This window comes from Mustela erminea, chromosome 5, assembly GCF_009829155.1.
Source record: "Mustela erminea isolate mMusErm1 chromosome 5, mMusErm1.Pri, whole genome shotgun sequence".
Classification (NCBI taxonomy): Eukaryota; Metazoa; Chordata; class Mammalia; order Carnivora; family Mustelidae; genus Mustela; species Mustela erminea.
This window is the reverse complement of record NC_045618.1, coordinates 107,257,548-107,283,935: the sequence shown is the minus strand read 5'-3', so window position 1 is coordinate 107,283,935 and position 26,388 is coordinate 107,257,548. Positions and strand designations below refer to the sequence as shown.

The 26,388-nt window shown below is 40.4% G+C and overlaps 1 protein-coding gene across 4 annotated transcripts in view; it reads left to right on the top strand.

Moving 5' to 3' along the window:
* Positions 1-26,388, top strand: part of CCDC175 (coiled-coil domain containing 175) — a 67,504-nt gene that overhangs the window by 347 nt on the left and 40,769 nt on the right. For 2 of the 4 annotated variants that reach the window (XM_032344361.1, XM_032344358.1), the window contains exons 1-9: positions 20-479; positions 2,582-2,667; positions 4,669-4,780; positions 8,820-8,955; positions 11,527-11,755; positions 13,500-13,622; positions 16,600-16,709; positions 20,566-20,647; positions 25,734-25,870. In XM_032344361.1, the coding sequence (XP_032200252.1) occupies positions 323-479; positions 2,582-2,667; positions 4,669-4,780; positions 8,820-8,955; positions 11,527-11,755; positions 13,500-13,622; positions 16,600-16,709; positions 20,566-20,647; positions 25,734-25,870 (1,172 nt within the window). In that variant the 5' untranslated portion in view covers positions 20-322. Of the gene's footprint in view, positions 1-19; positions 480-2,581; positions 2,668-4,668; positions 4,781-8,819; positions 8,956-11,526; positions 11,756-13,499; positions 13,623-16,599; positions 16,710-20,565; positions 20,648-25,733; positions 25,871-26,388 lie in introns of those variants that run through there. The other 2 variants (XM_032344359.1, XM_032344360.1) reach the window with 2 other exon arrangements.

Genomic DNA, 26,388 nt, shown 5'->3' with positions numbered 1-26,388 from the left:
AGAACCGGCCTCACAAAGCCGCTGTGAAATCACAGCTCCTCCTGGAGGATCTGGCACAGAGATGCGTTCCCAAGTGATCCTTATTATGATTCCAGGGCTCCAGACAAACGTCCAGGACCCGAACCAAGATCTGCAAACTCAGGGAGGAAAGGGCGGCTGGAGAGCGGCCCGCCCTCCGGCATCGGTTAATTACCGCCGCTGAAGTTAAAAGAACCTGGGAGGCCCCCACCCCGGGAGTCGCGCAGGGCCTCGGCGTCCCTGTCGCCCGTGGCAACCGGCCGTCCTGGCTTCAGGCCCGAGAGGCTCGGCGCAAAGCAGCAAGATGGCCCTGAGCTCCTGGTCCCCAGAGCTGGGGTTCAGCGAGAAGACGCTGCGGGCGGCGGCCGTCTCCACCGGCCCCTCCCTGGAGTTATGCACCTTCCCCTCCACCCTGGGCTCCTCGGTCGCGACCGCGGCGCTGGAGCAGCTCTTTGTCGTGGGTGAGAAGCCAGCGGGCACCTCGGAGGTGGCCCCTAGCCGGCACCTGGGGGGGTGGGGGGGTGGTGTCCTCAGCGGGGACCTCCCCGCGGGAACTCGGGGTGTCCCAGGCTAAGGCAGAGCCCTCTCAGACTCCTTGGCGAGGGGAGAGAGAGGCAGCGCGGTGGGACCCAGGGCTCAGCTCTCTTGTTCTAACGCCACGGGAGCGACTTGGCCCAGTTCACTCTAACAACTGGTGGCAAACTCCAGGCAAAGCCTGGTCGTGGCGGCCACTGCCGTTTGCCTGCGACTGGAATGCCCACCTGCATTTAGATTATACCTCTTAATTTCCGCTTCTCCCTTCTTTTCTTGGTAAGTTAACTTCCTCCAAAAGTTTGTCATGATAAAGTGGAGAGTTTAATAGGCAAACAAGAAAGGGAGTGTTTAAGAAGCTCCTGTTGTATTAGACAAGGAAAATTAAACAAGGATGTTTGGGAGATGCAAACATAGTAACTCTGCCTGGGGACAGGTTAAAATGCTTCTTTGGTTAGAAAGCCGAACCTGTAATCAAGGCACCTAAGTTTAAGGTAAGACAGGGTCCAAGAAAGGGCATTTCTTGTTGAGCTCATAAACCATTTCGGCCCAACAATAAGAGCTAGGGTCTTGAACTCTTCTTCGTACTTGATCAGCAGGTGCATTTCATCCCAGTACTTCTGTGCAAATATTTTACTGCTAATAATTTCTGAACTCTCAGAAAGTTTTTTGTAGGAAGAAACTTCATTAAGCCTCTGGTGGGAATTAGAGGATATGCAGCTTTCCAGCCAGTTTGCAAGTGGGAACAACTTGTGCTCATTCATTCCATTAGAAGTAGGGGAAGGCGAAAACAGACGAGACCTGTCTCTTCTAACACCTGCTTGCTTGCAAACTCAGTAACTGACTTTCTCCTGGTTTGAGAGCTTAGTTCATTAAGAGGATCTGAGTTTCCTGGAACTGAGGCCAGAAATTGTTTTTTAGGGGTGCCTGGGTGGCTCAGGTCATGATCTCAGGGTCCTGGGATCGAGCTCCACATCAGGCTCTCTGCTTGGCGGGGAGCCTGCTTCTTCCTCTCTCTCTGCCTGCCTCTTTGCCTACTTGAGATCGCTCTTTCTTTGTCAAATAAATAAATAAAATCTTTAAAAAAAATTTTTTTTTCCTTTACTCTTCTGAGGGGAGAGTATGGCCATTAAGGCTAAGGGCTTTGGAGTCAAACTTGAGTTTGCATCTAGACTCTCAGTGATGGGCTCTGTGACCTTGAACATATGATACACTCTCAAAAGTCAGATTTCTCCACTGTGAAATGGAAGTCATCATAAGATTATAGTAATCAACTTAGATAATGAATGTAAAGCATTAATCTCATCAAACTTATCCCACACATAAAGATGCAGGCCTGGAAGTCATTGGACAAAGTCTGGGTAACTTCCTGGCACCAGAGCCAAGGTAAGTATAGCTCCCTCTGTTCTCTGCCTTATATTCATTTTTCCCCTTCCTCCTTTCCATTTGGTACATATCTGGTCTTCATTACCATTACTAACATTTCATAAACCTCTCTTCTTATGTGCTTCCTACCTAGAGTGTGTGAAGGAAGAGAGACACCTTTCGTATGTCTGTCTACCTCACGCCTACCAGTTTTACAAATCTTTACTCTCATCCCAGGATTTAAATATTGGCACAGAAGTAAAAATGACATAAGGGACTTTGAAACCGTTAATTAAATGAGTGGATTTTTTGCAAAATATTTATATATGTACAAGTGTATGTACTATGAAAACATTCTCAAACCTACATTATAGGCCTGTTATATTTATTCCTTTCATAAAAATGCATTGAATTTTTTGTCCTGTTCTATATAAATTCCTTCTTTCTCTCATGAGAGAGGCAAAGATGGAATATCAAGAGGAGTTTGTCCTCAAGAAGCAATAAATGCATACCTAAGTGAGAATACTATCAATTAGGAAATACGTTCAGAAGAGATTCATATAAGTACTATAGGAATTCAGGTATCATTTTTAGCTGTGCGGGCATTTGTGCAGGCTGGACCAAAAAATAAGAGATCTTCATTTTCTAATCTTTTTTCTTTTTTTAGAACAATCATTGCAAAGTGACTATTTTAAATGCAACGAAGAAGCTAGGACCTTTCTTAAGGACATTGCTATCGCCGTTAAGAAATTGGTATGGTATTACCTATAAGAACTATTTTTTTTCAATCTTTCACTTATTTCTTCATCAACTTTTAATTTAGCACCAAGTCTATTCAAGATACTTGAGTAGCTGAATAGGGAAAATATCCCAAGTGAAGAAAATGTTTATCACAAGCATTTGCACAGGTGTTGATCAGCTGGGGAGTGCTGCCTGATTTTCCATGAAGAACCCCGAGTTAAGGACCTGTGCTGTGGATGGGGGGGGGGGAGGTGTTTGCATTGCAACCTGCTGAGGAGAGCAATACTGGTGATGGCGTTGCTCCATGAAGGGGCGGGCCACATGGGCAAATGCTTGACCCCAATATAGAAGCCATGTATGGTCCCTATTCACTCAGTTCTCCATAAGCAATTTCTTACATAACTGCTGAGAGATGACTTGGTACCTGTTCCACTGAGGTACAGTACTGGTCAGTGAAAACAAACCAACTCTTTGTTATGCTCACTGGGCCCCATCAAAGAAATAGTTAAAGAATTTCCTTTTGAAGCATCAGGTGTGTCTATATGGTCCTGGGTGATAGTTACAATGCTTCCCCAGCGGGATCAGGAGGGTGACGTCTCTTCATCTGATTTAAAAATATTGAAGAATCAACTGCATATCAAGTATCTAAAAATGTAGACACGTGCCTCTAAAGGAGTTTGAGTCTAAAGGCTGCTGAGAAAAGTTCATCTCCTTGATATTTTTCCTGTGATTATATGTACATGAGTATGTAGACTACAGCGTTACGCTCTATGGTCCAGGTAAAGCCTGGGAGCTGCTGTGTGTGATGCCACTGTGGCCCCGTGGAAACCTGCCTCTGCTTTGTTCTTTGAGTTTTATTTTCCTCCTGGGTTTGAAGGGGTCAAGATATTTAGTGTGGCTTACTGAAGTATCTAGTATGTCTCCATGTAATATATGAGGGGTGAAATCTCTTAGCGATAAATCCCTCCATCTTATAAAGCAATTAATTTTCACTATTCTGAAAGCACAGCATATTTACCCTGGGGGAAAAAGTTTTTTAAATAGACAAGTAAAAGGTGGAAAGTAAAAACCACCATACTCTCAGCACCCTAAAATAATCATAATTAACTCTTTAATGAATGTCTTTTCTACTTCCAGGAAATAGGCAATGCCTGTATTGAAATCTTTTTAATAGAAAAGTGATCATGTTATGTATACAATGAAGTAATCTGCTTTTTATGACTCATAAAATATAATGGCATTTTCGCAGGTCAAAAAAGAACTATAGCCATCACAACCAATTATTTAAGAGAAGATTTACCTTTTTTTTTTTTTTAAGATTTATTTATTTATTTATCTGATAGGCAGAGATTACAAGTAGGTAGAGAGGCAGGCAGGGGGCAGGGGGTTGGGGAGCGGGAAAGAAGGCTCCCCACTGAGCAGAGAGCCTGCTGCGGGGGCTCCATCCCAGGACCCTAGGATCATGACCCGAGCTGAAGGCAGAGGCTTTAACCCCCTGAGCCACCCAGGTGCCCCATGTACCTATTTTTTTTCCACTAACAGATTTTTTGGATGGATTTCCTTTTTTAAAATAAGCCTCACCAAAAAAACAAAGCATAAAAATCCCCACCAGACTATTTGTTTGGATTCATGGGTATGTATAAAAAAATATTGTTCTTTTTATACCTAAACATTTTTATAGGCATTTTCCATCTTTTAATTAATCAGCTTTTTTCCTCAGCATTACCGTTGTTTTTGGAGTCTCTCCTTTTAAGTTGAAATTGCATACAAGAAACAGAAGAAAAGATAATTTCTGAGAGGAAATCAGCAGAGATTAAAAGATGTCTTATTTTAACAACTGATTATAGAAGAGTGATTTTTCACACTTCCTATTCCAAAAAAAATACGAGCAGAAGGTGTTGAACAGAAATCAAAGCTTGATCTCTAAAAATATTTATAATAGGGCATTGCTTAGGAAATCAATTTTATTAGTTTACTGCCTTAACTTTTTAAATATATAATTCAAATTTTCAGGAAGAAATGAGAAAAGCCACAATCGATCTCCTGGAAATTGAAAGCATGGAACTCAGCAGACTATACTTTCTACTGGAAACTCTTCCTACTAGCATTGGCCGAGAATTGGAAGGTACTTTTAAGGTTATCAACCATAGAAATTTAGTTTATCTTACAAGAAAAGAGAGCCTACTACTTGTAGGAAGACACATTTAATAGTTAGGTCATGTCAAAATATAGCTAGAAAGCGTGCATGCACAACACAGAGATCCATATTAATTTCCCCTTACATTTTAAGTGGAAATGATATATATAAAACTTGAATTTATGTAATTTAGTATCTAGATAGACTAACGATATATAGATCAGTCCATTCCAAATTGGTATTTATTCAATTAAATTAGGCAGCTTGACTCACCTAAACCATTATTCTACTTTCTCTTTATAAATTTCAGAACTATAGTTGCCTCATATAAGTGAGGTGTCATATGATACTTATCCTTTTGTGACTGGCTAATTCCACTTGGCAGGTCTTCAAGATTCATCCATGTTATAGCATGTGTCGGAATTTTCCTTCATTTTAAGGCTGAACAATATTCCATTGTATGTGTATATGGTTTTTGGTGTATCTCTTCATCCACTGACAGACCCCTGGGTTGTTTTCACCTTTCAACTATTGTGAACAAAGCTGTTATAAACATGGTGATGCAAATATATGTTTGAGCCCCAGCTTCCCATCCTTTTGGGCATATATACAGAAGGAAATTGCTGGATCATATGGTCATATTGTACTTTTACTTTAAGTGTTGAGAAACTGCCATACTGCTTTCCCTGGTGGCTGCAGTAATTTACATTCCCACTGCAATGCCCAGGGATCCCAGTTTCTTCACATTCTTGTCAACCTTTGTTCTTTTCTGTTCCTTTTGTTTTTTTAGATACAGCCATTCCAATGGGTATGAATTGGTATCATGGTTTTGATTTGCATTTCCCTAATGACTAGTGATATTAAGCATTTTTTCATGTGCTTATTTCGAAATCGGCTTATCTTCTTTGGAGAAATACCTATTCAGGTCCTTTGTTCATCTTTTAAATAGGTTGTTTGGTTGTTATTGAGTTGTGGGGATTCTTCCTCATGGACTCTAATGTTAATCCTGTATCAGATGATTTGCAAATATTTTGACCCATTCCATGGTGTGCCTTTTCACCTGATATTGACTATCAATGTACAAAAGTTTTAAATTTTTAAAAAGATGTTTTTTATTCATTTAAGAGGGAGAGGGAGAAACAGACCTCCCTGCTGAACAGAGAGCCCAAAGTGAGGCTCAATCCCAGGACCCGGAGAACATGACCTGAGCTGAAGGCAGACACTCAATCCATTGAGCCACCCCTGCGCTCCCAAAAGTTTTAAATTTATGAAGTCTTTAAGTTTTAAATTTAAATTGATGTAGTCCATTTTATCTATATTTTCTTTTATTGCCTGTCCTTTTGGTGTCCTATCCAAGAAATCATTGCTAAATCCAGTGTCTTTAAGATTTCCTCCTATGTTTTCTTCTAAGAGTTTTATATTTTTAGCTCTTGCATTTAGGTTTTTGATTTGTTTCTGATTACATTTGGTATTTGGTGTAGGGTAAAAGTTCAATTTCATTTCCCCTGCTGTCCGGAGTGTTGGCTGAGGCTCACAGCTCAGGTCCTCTACAGGAAAGCCTACAAAAGCTTGACACTGCCCTTGGTCCCTTGTCTCCTCAGGTGCATCCCACGTTCAGGGAACAGTCACGGTGAAGAATAGAAAGGGTTGCCTCCCTTGCTCAATGGAGAACAACTACCAAGTGTCCACACAGCTCCAAAGCTTACTGCCGTTTAACCGCCCCCTCCCCCACCCAGGGGTCTAAATTAAAAACAAACAAAAGCAACAACAACAAATCACTTTTTAAGTCAATGTTTCACTTGTCCATTTATTGCCTTGCAGCTCCAAATCTACCTTCCTTTACTGTTAGGAGAGCTGGGCCTGTCTTTACCCCCTTTACCAGCCAGCACCATGTCGAGCTTTGTCAAGAGAGGGCACTGGAAGGGTACTGGAGGGAAAAGGGGGTCTCCTTCTGGCCCCAGAGTGCTCAGCTTGGCCTGTGCTTGCGGTGCACACAGCTGCTGCTTGTCAGGCTCCCATAAAGCCTGGCAGCTCTCCTCCACCACCACCACCCCACCCCCACCAAGGCAGGTTCCGCCATTCCCCACCCCAGGGCAGCTTCCTCCAGGACTTCCCACCTCCCCCCACACCTTAACCTGCAACTTCCTCCAGGCCCCCTGGGGCAGCTTCATGGTGGATTGCTACCAGTGAGGCACCACTGTGAGCAGCTTTCCTAGCACTCTTCAGATGGCCTTGCAGTGAGATCTGAAGTGTGGCAACTCCCTGTGGACAGGACCCCTTGATTCCCCCAGAAGGCAGATTTCCATAAGTTCTGCTAGCTCAGCATCTCGTGAATTTATTTGCCATCCTGTGAGCCACAGCCCTCTCCAATGAGGCCTGGATCTCAGGGCTGGAGGGGCTGTTTCCTCAAACTCTTCTCAGCCCTGAATCCCTTAGAGTTCTCTTCTCTCTCTTACTGTCCAATCCCTCATTACTCTAGTCGTCTCTTAGGCTTACTAATTCTCTATATTAAAATTTTCCTGTTCAATTTATAAGATTTCTATCTCCCAATTAGACATGGAATGATAGTCAGTTATAAAACAAGATGCATGGTGTTAGTGTGGTGTGCCAGGGAAAATACATAAACTCTATATACAGGGGAAAAAAAAAGACTTAGAAGAATCTGTGCTGAAGGCAGAATTAAAACTCTTTGTCTTAGTTTTATCATCAGGAAAAATATTTAGAAGGAAAAGCACATACTAGCATACTAGCTAAAGCGGTTCTTGATACCTACTGAATACCTAACCACATAAATTAAACTGGTCTTGCATTAAAAAACTCTGCTACTCAAAGTGTGATTCTTGGGTCAGAAGCATTAGCAGCACCTAAAGGCTTTTTATAAAATGCAGAATCTCTAGATTCTACTATATCAGAACTACTATATCAGAATTTGTATTTTGTATTAGGGGCACCGGGGTGGCTCAGTCAGTTAAGCATCTAACTCTTGGTTTCAGCTCAGGTCATGATCTTGGGGTCATGGGTTCGAGCCCCATGTCGGGCTCCATGTGGAGTCTGCTGCTCTCTACCCCTCCGCTCCTCCCCTCTCTCATGCACACTCTTGTATTCTCTCTCTAAAATAGATAAATAAATTCTTGAAAAGGATCTGTATTTCAATAATATCCCCAGGTGATATTTATGCATATTTGAGGCATCAAAGTTTGGGAAGTACAGCTACAAGTGAACTTAACAAGTAGCCTTGGAGAAATCACTTAGCTCTGTCAGGTGGCACTACCAGCTCGTCTAGAGAATTTTTGGTGTAGAAATGGGTAGTCAGTACCTTCTAAACATTGGTGTGAAAAAATACATTACTCCATCTATTGCGCACTGAGGTAGACCTCTGCAGGCTTACGTGATTACACTGATGTGTTATTTGTTGAGGAATAGTTAGTTCTTTAACACGCCGAGTTCCCCAGAAAACAGAGCGGGGGGCTTTTGCACTGTTATTTGGGAGCACAACCCAAGGGGGAGGCGAGCAGTATAAGGAGACCAAAGCAGGAGGAGGGAGAGCGGATATGGGGTGTAACCGGGTACTGAATGACGCTGAAAGCAAGTCCCTAAGCACGGGAACACGCTCCAAGACACACTGTTCCGTCTTCTCCTGTCCCTCATGGGTCCACTGTTTGCCCACCTCCCACACTTTGGGTTACACGTATACCGGTGTGCGTGTTTAAAGAAGTCCCGTGGCAGAGGGGACAAGGAGGTCCTGGACAGCAGGTGAGAAGTGCGAAGAATAAGCAGGAATGACATGCTGCTAGGCCACACCAATGTGACGTCATTGAGAGCCCATCAAAACCCGGTCCCCACAGCAGTAGCGGGAGTAGGAGAAAGAACTGATCAGTGAGATTGAAGCGGTCCAAAGGGGTAAGAGGTCCCTGCTGCAAGGACATAGTTAAAAGAGTATTTCAAAGAAAGACCTGTCTTTTTTCATGATTTGGAAATTCAGTATCAAGTGTGCCATTTCTCAAATAATTTTCTGCTTCCTTTTAAGAATGTGTCAGAGACGCACGCAGATTAAATCTTTTTGAGATAAATCAAATAAAGACGGACATTAACAGGATGGGTGATGACATACAGTCTCTGAAGATGAGAATACTTGATCTGAAAAGAATTAATGATGCTTTAGGGTATGTTTTTTTTTTGTTTTGTTTTGCTTTGTTTTTTTAATTCAGTACTGGCGGGAGTTGGGATCTGTGGCTGGAGTCTGAACATTGTCTTAAGGGGCCTGTCCTCTGGTCTGAGCTGGTGCGGGCCAAGTAGGAGGTAGATATCACCTAGAGCAGATGACTCTGGCTGATGAGGGGGGTGTGATGGCCACACAGAGCTGGGAGGAGAGCATAAACTCTTCAACCCCTGCAGTCCGAAGACCTGTAAAGTTTCAGAGGCCAACCAGCTTCTCAGCAGCTCCTACTGTGTGTGAATCACATGCCCCCTCCAAAGGGAGAGGCACACAGTAGTTTTGGTTTCCACTTTACTAAAGTTAAGTTTACAAACCTCTGCCACTAAAGCAAGAGATCTGGCTGGGTATAGTAAATACAGTATCAAACCAGACACATTGTAGCTAGTTTAGTTTCTTAAAGATATTTAGCCATAAACTGCTGGAGATCTGAGGATGGGTTTGGTTCCCAGCAGAGAATTAATTACAGACTTGATCCGTAATTGAACGAGATGATATATAACCGCTTGTAGCTCAGATTCTGAGACCTGTTAGTTTCTTTCCTTTATTCCTGAGCTGTGTCACCAGGACTTTACCCCATGCGCCTCCTTTCCTCCATCTGTAAAATGAGGATTGCAAGCTTGAATTTATGCAGCTCACAGAGGAAGAGACATATTCTGAAAGGAAAACCAACAAAACCTGAAGAAGGACTTGCATTGTGTGCAAATCTGTAAGGCTAACACATAGATATCAGAATGTCAGTTTGTCAGAGGAAGAAATGTTGAAAGAGCCCCCATGAAAGAAAGAAATCTTCTTGGGAAGCTGAAGTGATCAAGAGGTTGCTGGGTGCCCGTGCTATCAACGGGTCAGGTATTAGGTGGAGACCTTGAGGCCCAGGGATGCCTTTCCCCAGTTAGGGCCTCAGAACCCCCGTTCTGGGGGATGCTCCTTAAAAAAGAAAGTTCTTGATCACCTAAGCTTGAGAACTCTAACCCCTCATAGGGATTCACAATGTGGATTCACTAGCCACAATTGTCAGAGACAGCTGGGTGAACTAGCTTTCGATTCCTAAACTGATAAAAGGAAGATAATATCCAGACTGGCCAGCACCAGCACCCCTGTACAGACCAGCGGTTCTCAAACTTGAGGATACGTCAGAATCACTTGGAGTGCTTCTTAAAACCCAAACTACTAGAACTTTCCCTGGCACCCCAAATTTCCAATTGAGTAGGTGTAGGATGTGGGAGTAAGAATGTGCATTTCTGATGAGTGGCCAGGTGATACTAACGCCGCTTGTCCTGACCACACTTGGAGAGTCCCTGTTCTAGAGAAATCTTTATGGAAAGGTGAATGCCAGGCATAAGGTGGGTTGTTTGATGAGCTACTGTCACCCAGCTACAATGTCACTGCATCCATTTTTCAAAGAAAACTTTCCGCCAAGATGCAAACACTCTCTGACAGGTGGTCCTCTCCTGGACAGTCTCCCCGAAAAGGCAAGTTCTTTGCATAGGTTTTCCTTAGGTCCTGTGTTCAATGTCTGAGTTCTCTCTTCTCAACCCATCTCAATACACCTAGTCAGGTTTTTTTGTTTTGTGGGTTTTTTTTTTTAACTAGTTTTGCTTAGTTGCACTGAGGCTGCTCAATCCTTAGGTTGACTCATTCTTAGAAGGTTTCCTCTACTAGACCCACAAGGCACCCATTACCCAGCCTCTCTAGCCTGGGCTTTTAACTGCATTTCTGTGGTACAGCTGACTTCTAGAAAATAAACTTAACCAACAACCTGTTTCCATTTTCCTGAGGCTTCACACACAATCCCCCTGAACAACTGAAGTCTTTAGAGAAAGGAAAAAAGGTCTTAATGTTGTAGAAGTTTTTAAAAAAGGAAAAATCTAGAAATGGTGCCAGTTGTCTGTCCTTCCCATCTTGCATTGTTAGCCCTGGGTAGATGTTTCTCGCCATCGTAAGGTCTTCCTTAGATGGATGTGGCTAGCAACAGAGAGGTGAAGTTAATGTCTTATCTTGAACTCAGATTTGGCTGCAGCTGGGAGAGGATAAGAGAGTTCAGGTTAGGTTTCAAGCATCTTCTGAACAGTGAAGACAGATTCTACACACTCCTCCCTTGACTCCTGTCCACCAGAGGAGGGCTAGAGCACTGGCAGGGATGGATTGATTGCATGTTTCAGGATAAGGTAGTTGGAGCAATGCAACCTATCAGTCCATTTGTTTGGTCACATTCCACTCAACTGCTTGAAACTGTTTTTGAATCCTTGCATACTTTAGACCAATACATCCCATAGTTACTATCAAGAATGGGCTGGGTGGGGTAAGGCAGGACCACATAAAACTTTTGTAGCAATGAACAGTTGCAAGAGTGACATTCGTCTTGTGTTTCCTTCTCAACCGAGTTTAAGAGATCACAGAAACCTCTGAAGTAAGTATTCTTACAGTTTCCCTCTTTATGGTGTTCATCTCCACAAACAGACTTTAAATTCCTTTCCTAAAAACCAAACTTTACATTCCATGAGCCACCCTTTTCTCCTAGTAAAGAGCAAGTGTTGCTGGCGAAGAAGCATGAAGAGCTAGTGATGACGCTCAACCACACGATGGAAGAAAAAGCCTCTACGACTGTTTACATCAATGAGACCTACACCCAAATACACTTGAAGAGAAAAGAAATTGAATTGCAAAAACAACATCTCAAACAAATAGAGGAACAATTGGAAAAAGAGAAGGAGGAATTTTTGAAAAGAAAACAAAAATTGAATGAAGAGGTAAGTGGCATGATTCATTTAAAAAAAAAAAAAACAGAATTGTATAGAATCTCAGGCAGGAAATTCTCAAGGCTAACAAGCATTCCATGCAGTACTTCCTATGACCAGTGGGATGGGAATAGGTCAGAGACACAAGCACCCTGGAGCCTCTTAGAGTACACACTGGTCATGTCTTAGCATCTCAGGTCATGGGAAAGAATATGAGTGATAAGATTTGTAATATTGGGGTGGCCCTTTGCTCATAGGCAGCCTTACAGTGACAAGGACCTTGTGTTTTTGGTATCTCGTTGCCTCTGACTATTCTGAGACCATGTCTCTATGGACAAGACCAGGGAGTTCTGCCCTGCCAAGCCTTCAGCTCCAACTAAATGCACTGGAACAGAGCAACCTGCAGAAGGCATAGGCGGAGCCAAGGGCTGCAACATAAAAGACTATTTTGAGACTAGCAATTTGGGGAAAGTGGATGGGAATGACTACCACATCTTGGTGTCTGCTAGGCTATGTTAATCAAAATTCACCGTCAGAGTGGCTTGTGATGGTTCCTCTTTGCTGTGCTTCTGTTACCCCAGGAGAGGCAGGGCTGACTGCATGGGAGGTGTTCCCAGCCGACTTCCTTCTTCCCCATGTGTGGCAGTCTAGCTCATGACAAGAACTGCAGCTGGGTCCCTGCTGCAGTCCTCTCTGAGATGGGCATGACCATCATGCAGGAGAATTGGCTAGGGCTCACAACCCGGGTAGCGCCCACCAATGTTCCCTGAAGGCACGTGATAGGCTGGGGTAACAGCCTGTTAATTTCCTTTACTTCCTATGAGAAAGGAAAAATCTATTACAGCTATCTGAGTCTTCAAATTTGTAAGCTCTCCCCTAATACAAAATAATTTGCCAATACGATGTCTATGACCGCAAGACCTTGGGAGAAGTCTTTGGCTGAAGAATGAACACAGAATTCTGATTTTCAACAAAATGTGTTAATCCCCAGATTCCATTCCTACGCAACAGTGCCCTGGTGCTGAGCTAATTGGCCATGATCATGTTCATTCTTAAGACACTTTGGGTGCAACAGCTTTGACAGCAAGCCACCCAAATGTATGCTTTCATAATTCTTGGGTACAAAGCTGAATATGCTTTCTCAGGCTTTATTACTCATTTAGTTACGTTGTTCTTGATCATTTTACCAGACAAATGCATGATGTGTTTGATTTGGGTCTGACAAGTAATCACAATATGTTCGATCTTGGTAGAACGGTAAGAAGTTGTCCAAGACTGTGAGCTGCCCAGTCTTCAGTGATTTTTACTCTGTTTTTAGTCTGCTTTTCTTTCCCATTAAAAAAAAGGTGGGGGGGATTTAGATTTCCAGATCATTCATCATTTTTTTTCTTTGATTTTCCTGATCTTATTAGCACACTGTAAATCTGGTGGCCATTGCTATGATGTTTTACTAGTAGATTGCTACCATGGCAGTTTGCTTTTAGAATTTGCTGTTAAAGATCATTGTTTTATTGCTCTTATGAATTTACTGTTTCAACATTTATAATTATGGTTTATTCCTTATAGTTCACTATTTTTCCTGTGATGTTGCCAAACAAGCAAACCCTTTTGGGGGAGAGGGGGTGTGTTTCTGTTGTTGTTGACGGATGAACAATGGTATACTTAGACTGAGTCTGAATTAGATCAACAAAATGAAAACATTCCCTAAACTTTGTTCTCAAGTGTTTTGAATGGTTTATCATTTTTATCACCACAGATTGAGAGATGCAGAAAATCCTGTGAATTTAAGAGAGTGGAGACTTATAAAAAGAGGAAAGAATTGGATACATTAAAACTTCAAGAGTCAAAAATGAAAGAAAGAGTTACGACCAGCACAGTGGTAAGAAATAATAAGCTATGTTTTTTTCAAGCCTGTCCAGGGCACCTAGATATACACTGTGTTAAATATAACCAATAGCAGGTACTTTTTTTAAGGGAGTTAATTTTAACTCATCTTCACGCCATTCCAAGAGGATGTTTTTGACATGTTAACATTTTATGACATTTTCTTTAAAGTGTTGTAATGCAACTGTGCTTTCTTCTTCGGGAATATGGTCCGAGGAAGGAAGTTTGGAATGCCTTAGGTTCAAATTGCATTTGACGGACCAAAATATTTTAAAAATGAATTTTTAAAAAGATTTTATTTATTTATTTGAGAGAGAGGAGAGAGAGAGGACAAGTGGGGGTGAGGGACAAAGACAGAGACAGAAGTAGACTCCCCACTGAGCAGGAAGCCTGATGTGGGACTCAATCCCAGGACCCTGGGATCATGACCTGTGCTGAGGGCAGACACTTAACTGACTGAGCCACCCAGGCGTCCTAAAAATGAATTTTTTAAAATGCACTCAGAACTGACCAAATACATACAGAACCATATGTCACATCTCTGTGAAATTGCTTTATTGTACATCCCCAAATGAATAACCACAGGCAAATTCCTCACTTCTGCATGCACGATAATAAAACAGTTTAGTCTCTTCATATACATTGGCCACAGAAGCATTGATATGAAAAGGAGACTATTTGTCTGAATTAGAACATTCTTCGGTGTTTTGCTCTTCTATTTTTTCAAATTGATAGTATTCATTGAAAGCCAGCACTCCTAAATATTTCATGGCCGTCATACTTATTTTAAAGAAAATGGAAGCTTATGAAGGTGATTTAATGGGGGAAGTAAGTGATATTATCCCTTCTGTGTTAATTAAAACAGAACCGCCTACCAATCCTCTATCACAATGAGTTGAATTAATGAGTCTTTGGCGTATTCTGTCTGTACTGAGAGCTACTGGTAAAACTATATGGGGCCACAGCCATCACATTTCTTACCAGAAACACCATACTTCTTATCAGAATACTCAGTTAATTCCATTATACTTTTTATAGGGTGGTTCTGATTGTCTTAGTTACAGTGTGTCTATTATGATATCCAATTTATAGAACATAAATAGAATAAAAATTTCTCCCCAATATCTGCCTTTGAAAATATTTTTATTTGTTTTTTACTAGTAGATAGAGAAGCATGAGCGAGGCTCGGCTCAAAGAACGCAGGGGTTACACCACATAGACTTCATCTGCAGGCCCAAGCTCCTGTCTCTGGTTTGGGCCTCATAAATCTTAAGGAACTCCACCCACCCAGCTTGGGAAGACACAGTATCTATTCCTTAACCTGCACTCCAAAGATCTTTAGGACCATTCTGTAAGGCTGGAAGGTGACAAGGATAAACTCAGCTGCAGTGTCCTCTCCACCTCCCCCAAGCTAACCTGCCCACCCCGACCGACCTTACCAATGGAGAACAGCATTTCAAACACAAACTTGACTATCACAGAGACCTGGGGTTTAAATCTGTAATTTTACCAACCTGACGTTTCCTCACATGTAAAATGGGGTAATAACATTGCCTACTTCAAAGGGCTGGAGCTCAAATGAGGTCCTGCCAATAAGGCTGTTAGCCGAGTGTTTTATATTTGGTCACGGTGGGTGTTCGGGTTGTTACCCACTGAGATCAGAAAACCCATTTTGGCTCTGGATTGAGACAGCAAGGAATCTCAGGTTAACCTTCATGGGCTGCCCGTGGTTTCAACAACTCTGTAGCTCAGTCACGCTGAGGTGATGTTGCCAGAAAAGGCCAATCGTGTGTGATTCTCAAGATGGCTCCCAGGTCCAGGGCAGGGAGGACAGAGGGCAAGGTGGGCCCGATGTGGGACTTCACGGGTCCTCAGCATACAGCCCCTAATCCTTTAAACATTGTGCTCATGTTGAGAGCGGTTATAGGATGACAGACCCTTGTCGACTCTGTAACTAGTTATGACCCAGTAGTGGAGGCATGTGGATACGTTAGAGGAAGAAACAGCTGGTGGGGAGCTTTCGGCCACCTGTCTCACCTGGTAAGAATGGGAGCCCCTCTATGCTCCCCCGCAGGTGTTTCTGAGTCCACACTGATGGTCAGGGTTAGATGGCATTACCCAATCGGCCTGTGGACACTGCACACTGGGGAGTAGGGGAACTTGTCTGATCAGCTCTCTCTCCCCTCCATTCTCCTCTACAGCTGAAATGCAGACCAAGGCTCTATAGATGTTTGCCTCCCCTTTTTCATTTTCCATTTTTTTTTTTTTTTTTTTTTTGAGTAGGCTCCACACTGGCCTTGGAGCCCAACACAGGGCTTGAACTCCTCACCCTGAGATCAATGCTTGAGCTGAAATTAAGAGTTAGATGCTTAACTGACTGAGCTACGCATGTGCCCCTGCCTTCCCTTTTCTTTATTCCAAAACTGCATTGTAAAAATGTTTCATTATGAATTTTCTCTGTTCATACTTCATCCTTTTAAATCATGCTGACATTTTATCACAGTACCCAACTGTAGCATTTCTGAAATACTGATTAAATATTAGGAAAAATTCTCTTCAGTATAAGCATATTTCTCAAAGTAATTTGTTTTTACTTTTTTTGTAATGCTCATTCTAATATCATAGAATATTTTGACGATGATTATGAAAATGGAGATTTGTTTGGATTTTTTTTAAAGGTAGTCAAAATGAATTCATTATTTTGAAAGTTGTTTTTATAATTTTCACATTCTCACTGCTGTATTGGTTGGGCTCTCTCCAAAATGTTGGTTTTTTTCCTGATGATTTCAGGATTATTTCTGCCCAGGTTTGTTTTATGAAGAAACTATTTTAATAATTGTTTTTTATTTTAGCTAAAGGATACCCCCAATGTAAAAGTTGAATGGGTGTTACATGAGTATTTAGTGAATCAAACACTGTCATGAATCATTTGGTAAAAATTGAGTGCCATCATTTTATTGAATTTTCAATAGGTTCTTAGTGATCACAATTTAGAGATAGCACGACTACAAGAATCAATAAGACATTGGGAACATGAGGTCGAAGAAATGAAGAAATCCTGTAAGATACTGGAGGATAAAATGTAAGTTTGATACTTTATTTTTTAGCAAAGCATTTCTTTCATTTTTAAAAAAAAATTCTTTTTTATTAGATGAAAACTATATTCTCTTAATTTACTGAATTTTGTGATAGCTTTGTAAAACCACCTCTTCATTTGGAAATTAACCAGTCTTTCAGATGAACAAGAGGAAAAAAAAAGTTGGGGGATGAGGCAGTCATTAGGGAAAAGGCAGGGACTCTGTGGAATGAACTATTCTTACTTCAGTTCCTGACTCCCTACAAACAAATATGCTCCCAGGGGAAGGCATTGGCGGGACCTCCTGTAAGACTCACCTACCCTGGATATGACAGTTGTTCTTAGTTAGGGGGGACTCACAGAGCTTACTGAGAAAATACAAGGAAGTTTCAGGGCAAAAACTTTGACCCATGCTACTGGGACCATGAACTTGAGGAAATCTGTTCACCCCAATGTGCATAGTTCCTGCTTCCGTGTTTTATTCTGTCTTTACCTACATGCAGTGTCCTGTCATTGGTGAGCCTACAGCTCAGCATGGCCATTCGAAACCCTCTGAGTTTACCTGTCACAGGTCTTCCTGTCTTTGGAGATGGACCTGCAGACTTCTCCCAGGAGAATGCTCAGATTTCTCCTCAGAAGGTGTTTGGCCCAGCTCTGATGAGGAAGGTGGGGTCTTATAGTATAAATGTGCCTTCCAGGCCTACCCCTGGGTTCTCCTGATGGTTTAAAAGACAGATTTTGGACTTGGGTAGATTCCCCAGAAGGCAAGTACATGGATCCCATGTGGAATCTGATTATAGTATGGCTTATTCCCACTAAGATCACATGTATTGTAATTAAAATTATATCTTCTAAAACAGCAATGGCACAAAAAATGCTGTTTTACCAACATCTAGCCATAAAATAAGCAATAATCCTTATACTCAGTACCAGATTAATAAGTATAAAAGCTCAAGTAATACTACAATTAAAACTCAGAATAAAAAAATCTCTTTCTCTGAAAGTGATTCAATCGTTTTAGTTCATACGTATTTTAAAGAAAAACTAGCAAATAATCATGGAGGAAGATACAGACTAGCTCTTATTTCTAAGAGTTATGATTAAAAACCTTGTTACACTGATGAAGTTTTATTTATAAGCAGTCTTCATGTTAGCTAATTTGTTTTAAATACATTTAAGAAAGAAATGAGGATTCGTTGATCCATGTTTTTTAAGATTTTATTTATTTGAGAGAGAGAGCATAGGCAGGGGAGCAGCAGCGGGAGAAGGAGAAGCAGACTTCCTGCTGAGCAGGGTGCCTGATGTGGCTTGATCCCAGGACTCATGACCTGGTCATGTCCTGAGCCAAAGGCAGACACTCAACTGACTGAGCCACCCAGCTGCCCCTCACTGATCTATTTTTAATGGCACATCATATATTTTTTTTCAATTCCAAGAGTTTTCATTCATATGGAATCTCCCTAAAGAAAAGTACACTTGATTAATTTGGTGACTGAAGTTTTAGGTTATTAATAAAACTATACTTTTCCCTCTTTACTACCAAGCAAATTAAAAGAAAATTCTTGCATTCATTTTGTTTTTCTCCTTTAGTTCATTTTCTCTGTCTATGGAGGTGGGAAAAGGCACATAAATCTTGCTTGGTAGATTCGAAGAGTCAAAACAGTATTGCTTTGTAATAGTCTATAATATTCTTTTAAGAGCAAATTATACAAGAAACTAAAATAATTTGCACAAATTTGTCTTCTTATTAATCTACAAGCTTTAATTTTTCCTCCATGAAATCTTTAATTTGCAAGCTTGTTACATATTTTGAGGTCCAAATATTGAAGGAAAAACAAAAGTCACTCAGCCGTCTGTATGGGGACAGTTAAGAGTAACCCAAGTTAACCACAAGTCCACAGGAGGCATCGATAGTCTAAACGTTGTTCATTATTATTGATGTCCAACATGATGTGTTGGCAGCATAAAGGCAAATCCAGTGCCTACCTTTCTAAATGGGTATGGTCTTTCTTTGCCATTCAGCTGGTTTTCAGCACTTAGGAAGTGGGGGATTGGAAGCTGAATCTTGTCTATAAGTGACACGTCATCTGTGACCCAGAGTACATACTTGCTTTTGCAGTACAATTGCAGTGCAAGAGGCTGTGAAAAATAGAGATACTCTCTTAAAAGTGTTGGAATTATTTCAGATGTCGTGATTGCCAGTGAATTCTATCCTGCCAAACTGTAATGATCTAGACTCTTCCTTAAAGTTCTTGAATTCTTAATGGAATTTGACAAACTTCTACCTTCTTCTTCTTCTTCTTCTTCTTCTTCTTTTTTTTTTTTAAGATGTTATTTATTTACTTGAGAGACAGCAAGAGAGTACAGCGGGAGAGGGAGAAGCAGATTTCCTGCTAAGCAGGGAGCCCAATTTGGGGCTCGATCCCAGGACCCCAGGACCATAACCTGAGCCGAAGGCAGAGGCTTAACTGACTGAGCCACCCACACCCCCCACACTTCCACCTTCTTGAAATATTTCCTTCTTGTGGCCTCCCAAACATTATAGTCCTTTATGTCACTCACTACACTGCTCCTTCTCAGGATCCTTTATCAGTTCTAATTCTTCTTTCTGGCTCTGAATTTTGGAGTTCTTGGCCCTTCTCTATTCTCACCCTCCATACATCCAGTCTTATGGCTTTATATACCCTCTGTATCCCAGTAACTCCCAAATTTATATATCCAGCACTGAGGAGCAAATGCATAGACTCTACAGCTTATTGACCTCTCCAGTAGGAGGATATTTGTTAGATATCACAAACATAACATGTCCTAAACAGAACTCTTAATTTCCCACCTCACTGAAACAGCTCTTCCTTCAGCCTTCCATCCATTTACCTAGTTACTCCAGGGAAAACCTAGGAATCATCCACCATTCCGGTTTTCCTCACTACCTAACCCTAACCCAACTAACCAGCTAACCTAACCCAACTCAGATGCCAGCCAAATCCCAAGGTGTGTTGTTGCCTTTATCTTCAGAATATATCCTGAATCCAATTGTTTCTTACTGCCTCCACCACTACAATGTTAGTCTGAGCTACGATTCTCCCTTGTGGACCATTGTTATAGCCTTCTGCATTGTCTGTCTTCCTGTACTATTGTCTTTCTCCACTAAAGTAGCCATAGTCATCTTTACAAGATGGAAATCAGTTCAAGTCTCTCCTCTGCTTAAAAAAAAAAAATCCTCCCCCGGTTTTCTCTGAACTTGTACTTTGTCCTCAAGCCCCTACATGATCTAGTCTCTGTCTACCTCTCTAGCCTTCTCATAATCCTCTCCTCGTCAAATACGCAAAACTTGTTCCTGCCTCAGAGTATTATCTCTGGCTGTACCTTCTATGTGGAAAACTCTCTTCAGATTTCACCTATCTGGTCCCTTCTCATCATTCAGGTCCTTCACAAGTCACCTCAAGAGGCCCTCCCTTACCACCTGTCTGAAAGCATTCTGATTCTCAGGATTTCTCTGTCCTTCACTCTACTTTGTATTCTTTAAAGCACTTAACACTATCTGAAATTTATTATTATTATTGCTTTGATAAGTTGCTTATATTCTCAGTACTTCACTAGAGTGTAATTTCCATGAGGGTAACAACTTTGAACTATAATACTTATAACACCTGCAGAGTACAAGTGTCTGATAATTGTTTCTTAATAAAGACAGAACATATTACTTCATCAAAAGTAAAATTTTTTGCTTATTTTAATGAACATATCAATAAATGTGTTGTATAGGAAGATGGGGGCTGTAAGTTTCTGGTATCATAAATAATTGTGGCTTTGCTGGAAAACATGCCCTAATATGAATCTGTCTGGCTTCTTTTGATCATAGACAATTTTTTGTGAATACAAAAGAAACACTGGAAGGTTCATCTGGTATTGAAAAAGAGGAATACTTGCAGAAGATAAAACAGGTAGGAAGATGGAAATTAGGACTTTTAGGTTGTAATTCTTTTTTTTTTTTTTAATGATATTGAGGTATGTACCCTCTATCCCTACACTGTGAAGAGTTTTGATCAGGAAGGGATGCTATACTTTGTCAAATGCTTTTCTAGCATCTATTGAGAGTATAATATGGTTCTTGTTCTTTTATTGATGTATTGTATCACATTGATTTGTGGATGTTGAACCAACCTTGCAGCCCTGGAATAAATCCCACTTGGTCGTGGTGAATAATCCTTTTAATGTACTGTTGGATCCTATTGGCTAGTATTTTGGTGAGAATTTTCACATCTGTGTTCATCAAAGATATTGGTCTATAATTCTCTTTTTTGATGGGATCCTTGTCTGGTTTTGGGATCAAGGTGATGCTGGCCTCATAAAATTAGTTTGGAAGTTTTCCTTCCATTTCTATTTTTTGGAACAGTTTCAGGAGAATAGGAATTAATTCTTCTTTAATTGTTTGGTAGAATTCCCCTGGGAAGCTGTCTGGCCCTGGGCTCTTGTTTCTTGGGAGATTTTTGATGACTGCTTCAATCTCCTTACTGGTTATGGGTCTGTTCAGGTTTTCTATTTCTTCCTGGTTCAGTTGTGGTAGTTTATATGTCTCTAGGAATGCATCCATTTCTTCCAGATTGTCAAATTTTCTGGCGTATAGTTCTTAATGTTCTTATAATTGTTTGCATTTCTTTGGTGTTGGTTGTGATCTCTCCTCTTTCATTCATGATTTTATTTATTTGGGTCCTTTCTCTTTTCTTTTTGATAAGTTTGGCCAGGGGTTTATCAATCTTATTAATTAACCAATCTTATTAATTGGTTCTTTCAAAAAACCAGCTCCTAGTTTCATTGATTTGTTCTATTTGTTTTTTTGGTTTCTATTTCATTGATTTCTGCTCTGATCTTTATTATTTCTCTTCTCCTGCTGGGTTTAGGCTTTTTTTGTTGTTCTTTCTCCAGCTCCTTTAGGTGTAGAGTTAGGTTGTGTATTTGAGACCTTTCTTGTTTCTTGAGAAAGGCTTGTACCACTTATATATTTTCCTCTCAGGACTGCCTTTGCTCTGTCCTACAGATTTTGAACCACTGTGTTTTCATTATCAATTGTTTCCATGGATTTTTTTCAATTCTTCTTTAATTTCCTGGTTGACCCATTCATTCTTTAGAAGGATGCTCTTTAATCTCCATGTATTTAGTCTCCATGTATTTGAGTTCTTTCCAACTTTCCTCTTGTGATTGAGTTCTGGAGAATGTTCCATGAATGTTCCAGGTAGGAAGATGGAAATTAGGACTTTAGGTTGTAATTCATTTTTGTTTAATATTTTAAACATATTTGAAAAATGTGTAATTTTCTCAAAGTAGATTTTTCATGAATTAATAATAGTCATGGTCATTGACAGTAATTGATTTAAATATTTCTATCCCCTCCCAAAACTACTTTATCCCAAAGTATTTTAAATATATGAAAGAGCAAATGCTATCTGTGTGAAAATGAATCATTTGGTAACTTGTCATGTGGTTGTGGTTATTTTACATTAGAAATATCCAGACCAATGGATATTTTCATGTGAATTATTTAAAAAAAAAAAAAAAGGAACCTCCTTACTGTTGTGTGGTACTTATAAAGTCTAGCAACCTATACTACACTTAATAATGTCATGAAGTGTTTGAGTCAGATTAGGCCCTGAGAGAAATCTCTGGACACTTTAAATCTTAGGTTAAAAGAAATATCCTAAGTACATAATCATGGATGTAAACCAAATTTTATCCACAAGGTTCTTAGTAGAGCATTCATTGTGATAGTTGAAAAATTAGGGGGAAGATACAGTTAAAGTCCAACAAAAGGGTCTTGGCTAATTAAGTAATATCTCATAATATGTTACTACATGACAAATAGAACATAAAACATTGTAGGCGGATCTCGTCCAGAATGATTTGAGCTAATTAAATTCTTTCCACTTTTGGTTATGAGTTAGTAGCATTAGGGATGGCTTTTCTCCAGGTTAGACCTACTCTGATTCTTTTAGTTGTGAAGATGCTGAAAGACAGAAACTAGACAAGGTTGGTTGGTTGGTTGGTTGGTTGGTTTTTAAAATTGTCTTTCATTCTCTGGGCAAAGGATTTCTTTTTCCTTTCTATTTATTTCCTATTGGAGGAGCCACAAGGCAGGTTTCAGATAGTAGCTCCATAGTTTGTAGCCCCCCAGCTGTCTGGAAACCTGGGATCCCTGCACCGGCATGGCTTATTTGCTCGTAGGGGCAAATGCAGAGGGGTTTCCCCTTAATCCATAGCCTTCAGCCAAACTCCATGAGTACAAGTTAGTGACTGCTTCAAAGGAATCGGGGCTCTGACCCATTCATTATTTCCACTGGACTCTTGGTGGCAGACAGTCTTAATTCTCATGAGGTGTAATAAGCAAGCTCAGTGAAGACCTGAAATTCTATGCTAACTTTATTTTAATTTTCTTATTATAAAATTTCACACAGATACCGAAAAGTATATATACTGTAAATGTACAGACTTTATGTACAGATCTATCTTTTGATGGATGTAATTTATTAGTTATAATGAAGTCCAGTTTATCAACCTACTCCTTTTTGTTTTTTAAGTCCTATGTCATGAAGAAATTCTTCTCTCATGATCTTCTAGAAGCTTTATTGTTTGACTTTTCACATTTAGGACTGACTACAAGGCATCTGGAGTCTGTGTGTGTGCATGTGTACACTGTGAGAGGATGGTCAAGATTTATGTTTTTCCATAAGGTTGTCCAGTTAATTAGCATCATTTAATGAAAATCAGTCTTTGCCTGTTACTATATTGTAATGGCATATTTGTCATAAATTATATGTAGATCACAAATACATCATAAATATGTATGTAGATCTGTAGACTCTCTATTATGTTCCTTTGGACTTGTCTCTCCTCACATTAAAACCAGACTTTCTTAATTAGCACCTTTAACATAAGCCTTTATAGTTACTAGTATAAATCCAACTTTGTTTTTCAAGATTGCATCTATTCTTGGCCCTTTGAATTTCTATCAGTCTGCCAAAGAACCTGTTTACATTTTGACTGGAGTTGCATTATATCTATGGATCAGGTTGGGTCATATTTGTTAATATATTTTTTTAAGATTTTATTTATTTGTCATAGAGAGAGAAGCGAGAGCGAGCACAGGCAGACAGAGTGGCAGGCAGAGGCAGAGGGAGAAGCAGGCTCCCCGCCAAGCAAGGATCCCGATGTGGGACTCGATCCCAGGATGCTGGGATCATGACCCGAGCTGAAGGCAGCCATTTAACCAACTGAGCCACCCAAGCATCCCATGTTTGTTAATATTTTAAACCAATATTAATGTAATGTGACATAATGTTACATTTTTACAATATCGAGTCTTCTAACCCATGAACTCTGTGTGCCTCATTTACCTGAGGTCTTCTTTGTTTCCTTTGACATAGTTTGGTTTCACTATGAGATGTCCACGTATTCTTTTTTTATTTCTCCTGTGTGGGATTCATTGGGCTTCTTAAAGTCATGAATTACTGTATTTTATAAGTTCTGCAAAATTCTTAGTCATTATCTGTTCACATATTTCATTCTTTTTCCACTTCTTCTGAGACTCTGATCATATGTAGGTATGTACATTGTGTGTGTACAGTTATTTGTACTAATATACGTTTTCTCTCTGTATTTTACCCTTTCCTGTATTTTCTGCCTTTTGTCTCCCCCTGCTGTATTCTGGGCAGAATGGCCTTATTTTGGCTTTTATTTTTAGCTATTGCATTTTTTCATTGGTAATTTTCAAATCTGCTTTGTCATTCTTCACCATGTCTAATTCCTTGCTGTAACTTTCAAGTATTTCTAATATTTCTTTGATTATAGTAAGCACAGTACTTATATAGTGCAGTGTCTAATTCCATTCAGTAGCGGATGTTTTTGTAGATTTGTTTTCTGCAGTCTGTTGTTTCTGCCAATCTTTGTTCATGCTGTCTTACTTCCTTCTGTTCCTGGTGGAAAACTGTACACCAGACATTGTATTCAAATAAAAGAAATGTAGAAACAATCTGAAGTTTAGGATGATCGTTATCTTCCTCAGAAACAGACTTCCATTCATTCCCAACAGACGGCTGGGGCATGACTCATCTCCAGCCACTTTAATGCAACTTGACATTTCCTGGTGAACAAAATCAGGCTGGACCATGTCTTACTAGCTTCCAACTTCCCCTTCTCCAGGATGTGAAGCTTTTTGGGATCCCAGACTGAAGTGGTGGAAGGTTTCTCAGACTCAACACCTGGGGGAGCTGTACGTGTTGATTTTTGTCCCTCTTGTCAAGTAAGAAAGTGAAATTCCCCCAAGTGTCTTCTTCCATGTCAGTAAATGTCCTCAGAGTGAAAGGAGTTTTCAGTGCTAGATTGACTACTCTGGATTCTCAGTTTCTTGTAGAATTCCTCATTATCTTGTTTGTTCTCCAGCACTTCTAATATATTTTTTTTCATGCAGCTATTTTAGTAGTCCTCAGCCAGAAGGTTATTTTGAACTACTCAGCCCATGACTCGTACTAAACCTGACTTTCTTACCTCATTTGAAGTAATTCAATAGAAACATCTTAAGTACAAAGTTAAGTACAAAGTTCACTAATGAGCACTATTTTTGTCCTTGAATAGAAGTATTTAACAAGAGGCAGCCATAGTTTCTCATCCAAGAGGTTTTGAGGCAGAGCTAGTGTTGATGTTATATTTTCTTTTCCCAGGTGTAGGATGTACAGATCCTGCCAGATGATCTCAGTTTATTAATCCTGGTTCTTATTTCAATATGAATTATTATTCCATGGTTTTTCCATCGTGTTTACTACCTTTCTACATTTTTGTCATAATTTATAGGAGAGGCCCCAAGGTGTGTAATTGCATATTGGTTATAGAATTACATCACTCAGTAAATTTATGGCATACTTACTGTGTGCAAGGTAATTTGCCTAGTGCTGTGGAGTTGCCTGCATGACTGATGCCCCTCCAAGGAAATGTGAAGCACGTCCTCTACTTCAATTGCTTTGTTTTTTTTTTTTTTCCTAGATCGCTGAGCAACTACATAAAAATCGTTTACAGAACAAGGATCTACGGGAGAAATTTCAGACTCTTCTCAGACAATATAAGATTGTCTTAAGCGAGGAGGATAAACTTTATCTGCAGAAACAGAAAATTTACGAAGAGTATGTTTCTATCCATGATCCGTAAATGAATCAGCATGCCATAGTTATGGGGTGCCCTCCCTGGCCACAGAATGGTGACTCTCCACTTCAGCTTCTCCTAGTTTTCAAATCTGTTGACAACCGTGAAATATTATTTACCCCAAATACATAAGCACACTCCTAATCTGCCTCTCTATGCACTGTGTAATGCTTTCCTCCTTTGGGTCAGATCAGATCCATAAATACCGTGTGCATTATATTTACTTCTAAATCAGCTCCCCCCCCCCCAAAAAAAATCCTGCTGATCCTATGAGACTGTCTAGAGAAACTGTGAGATCCACCTTCATCAGAAACTGGCTCTGTACCTCTATTCCCTATCTCAGAGAAAGCTTTGGTCACTGAGACTGGGAAATTATTCACGGAAATTCCTATCTTTTACTACCTGTTGGACTCCATTCAAGCACCAAGGTTAGTCAATGCCACCTCCCCGAAGTGTCTCAGATATACCCCATTTTCTTCTCCAACTCCGTTCTCTAGTT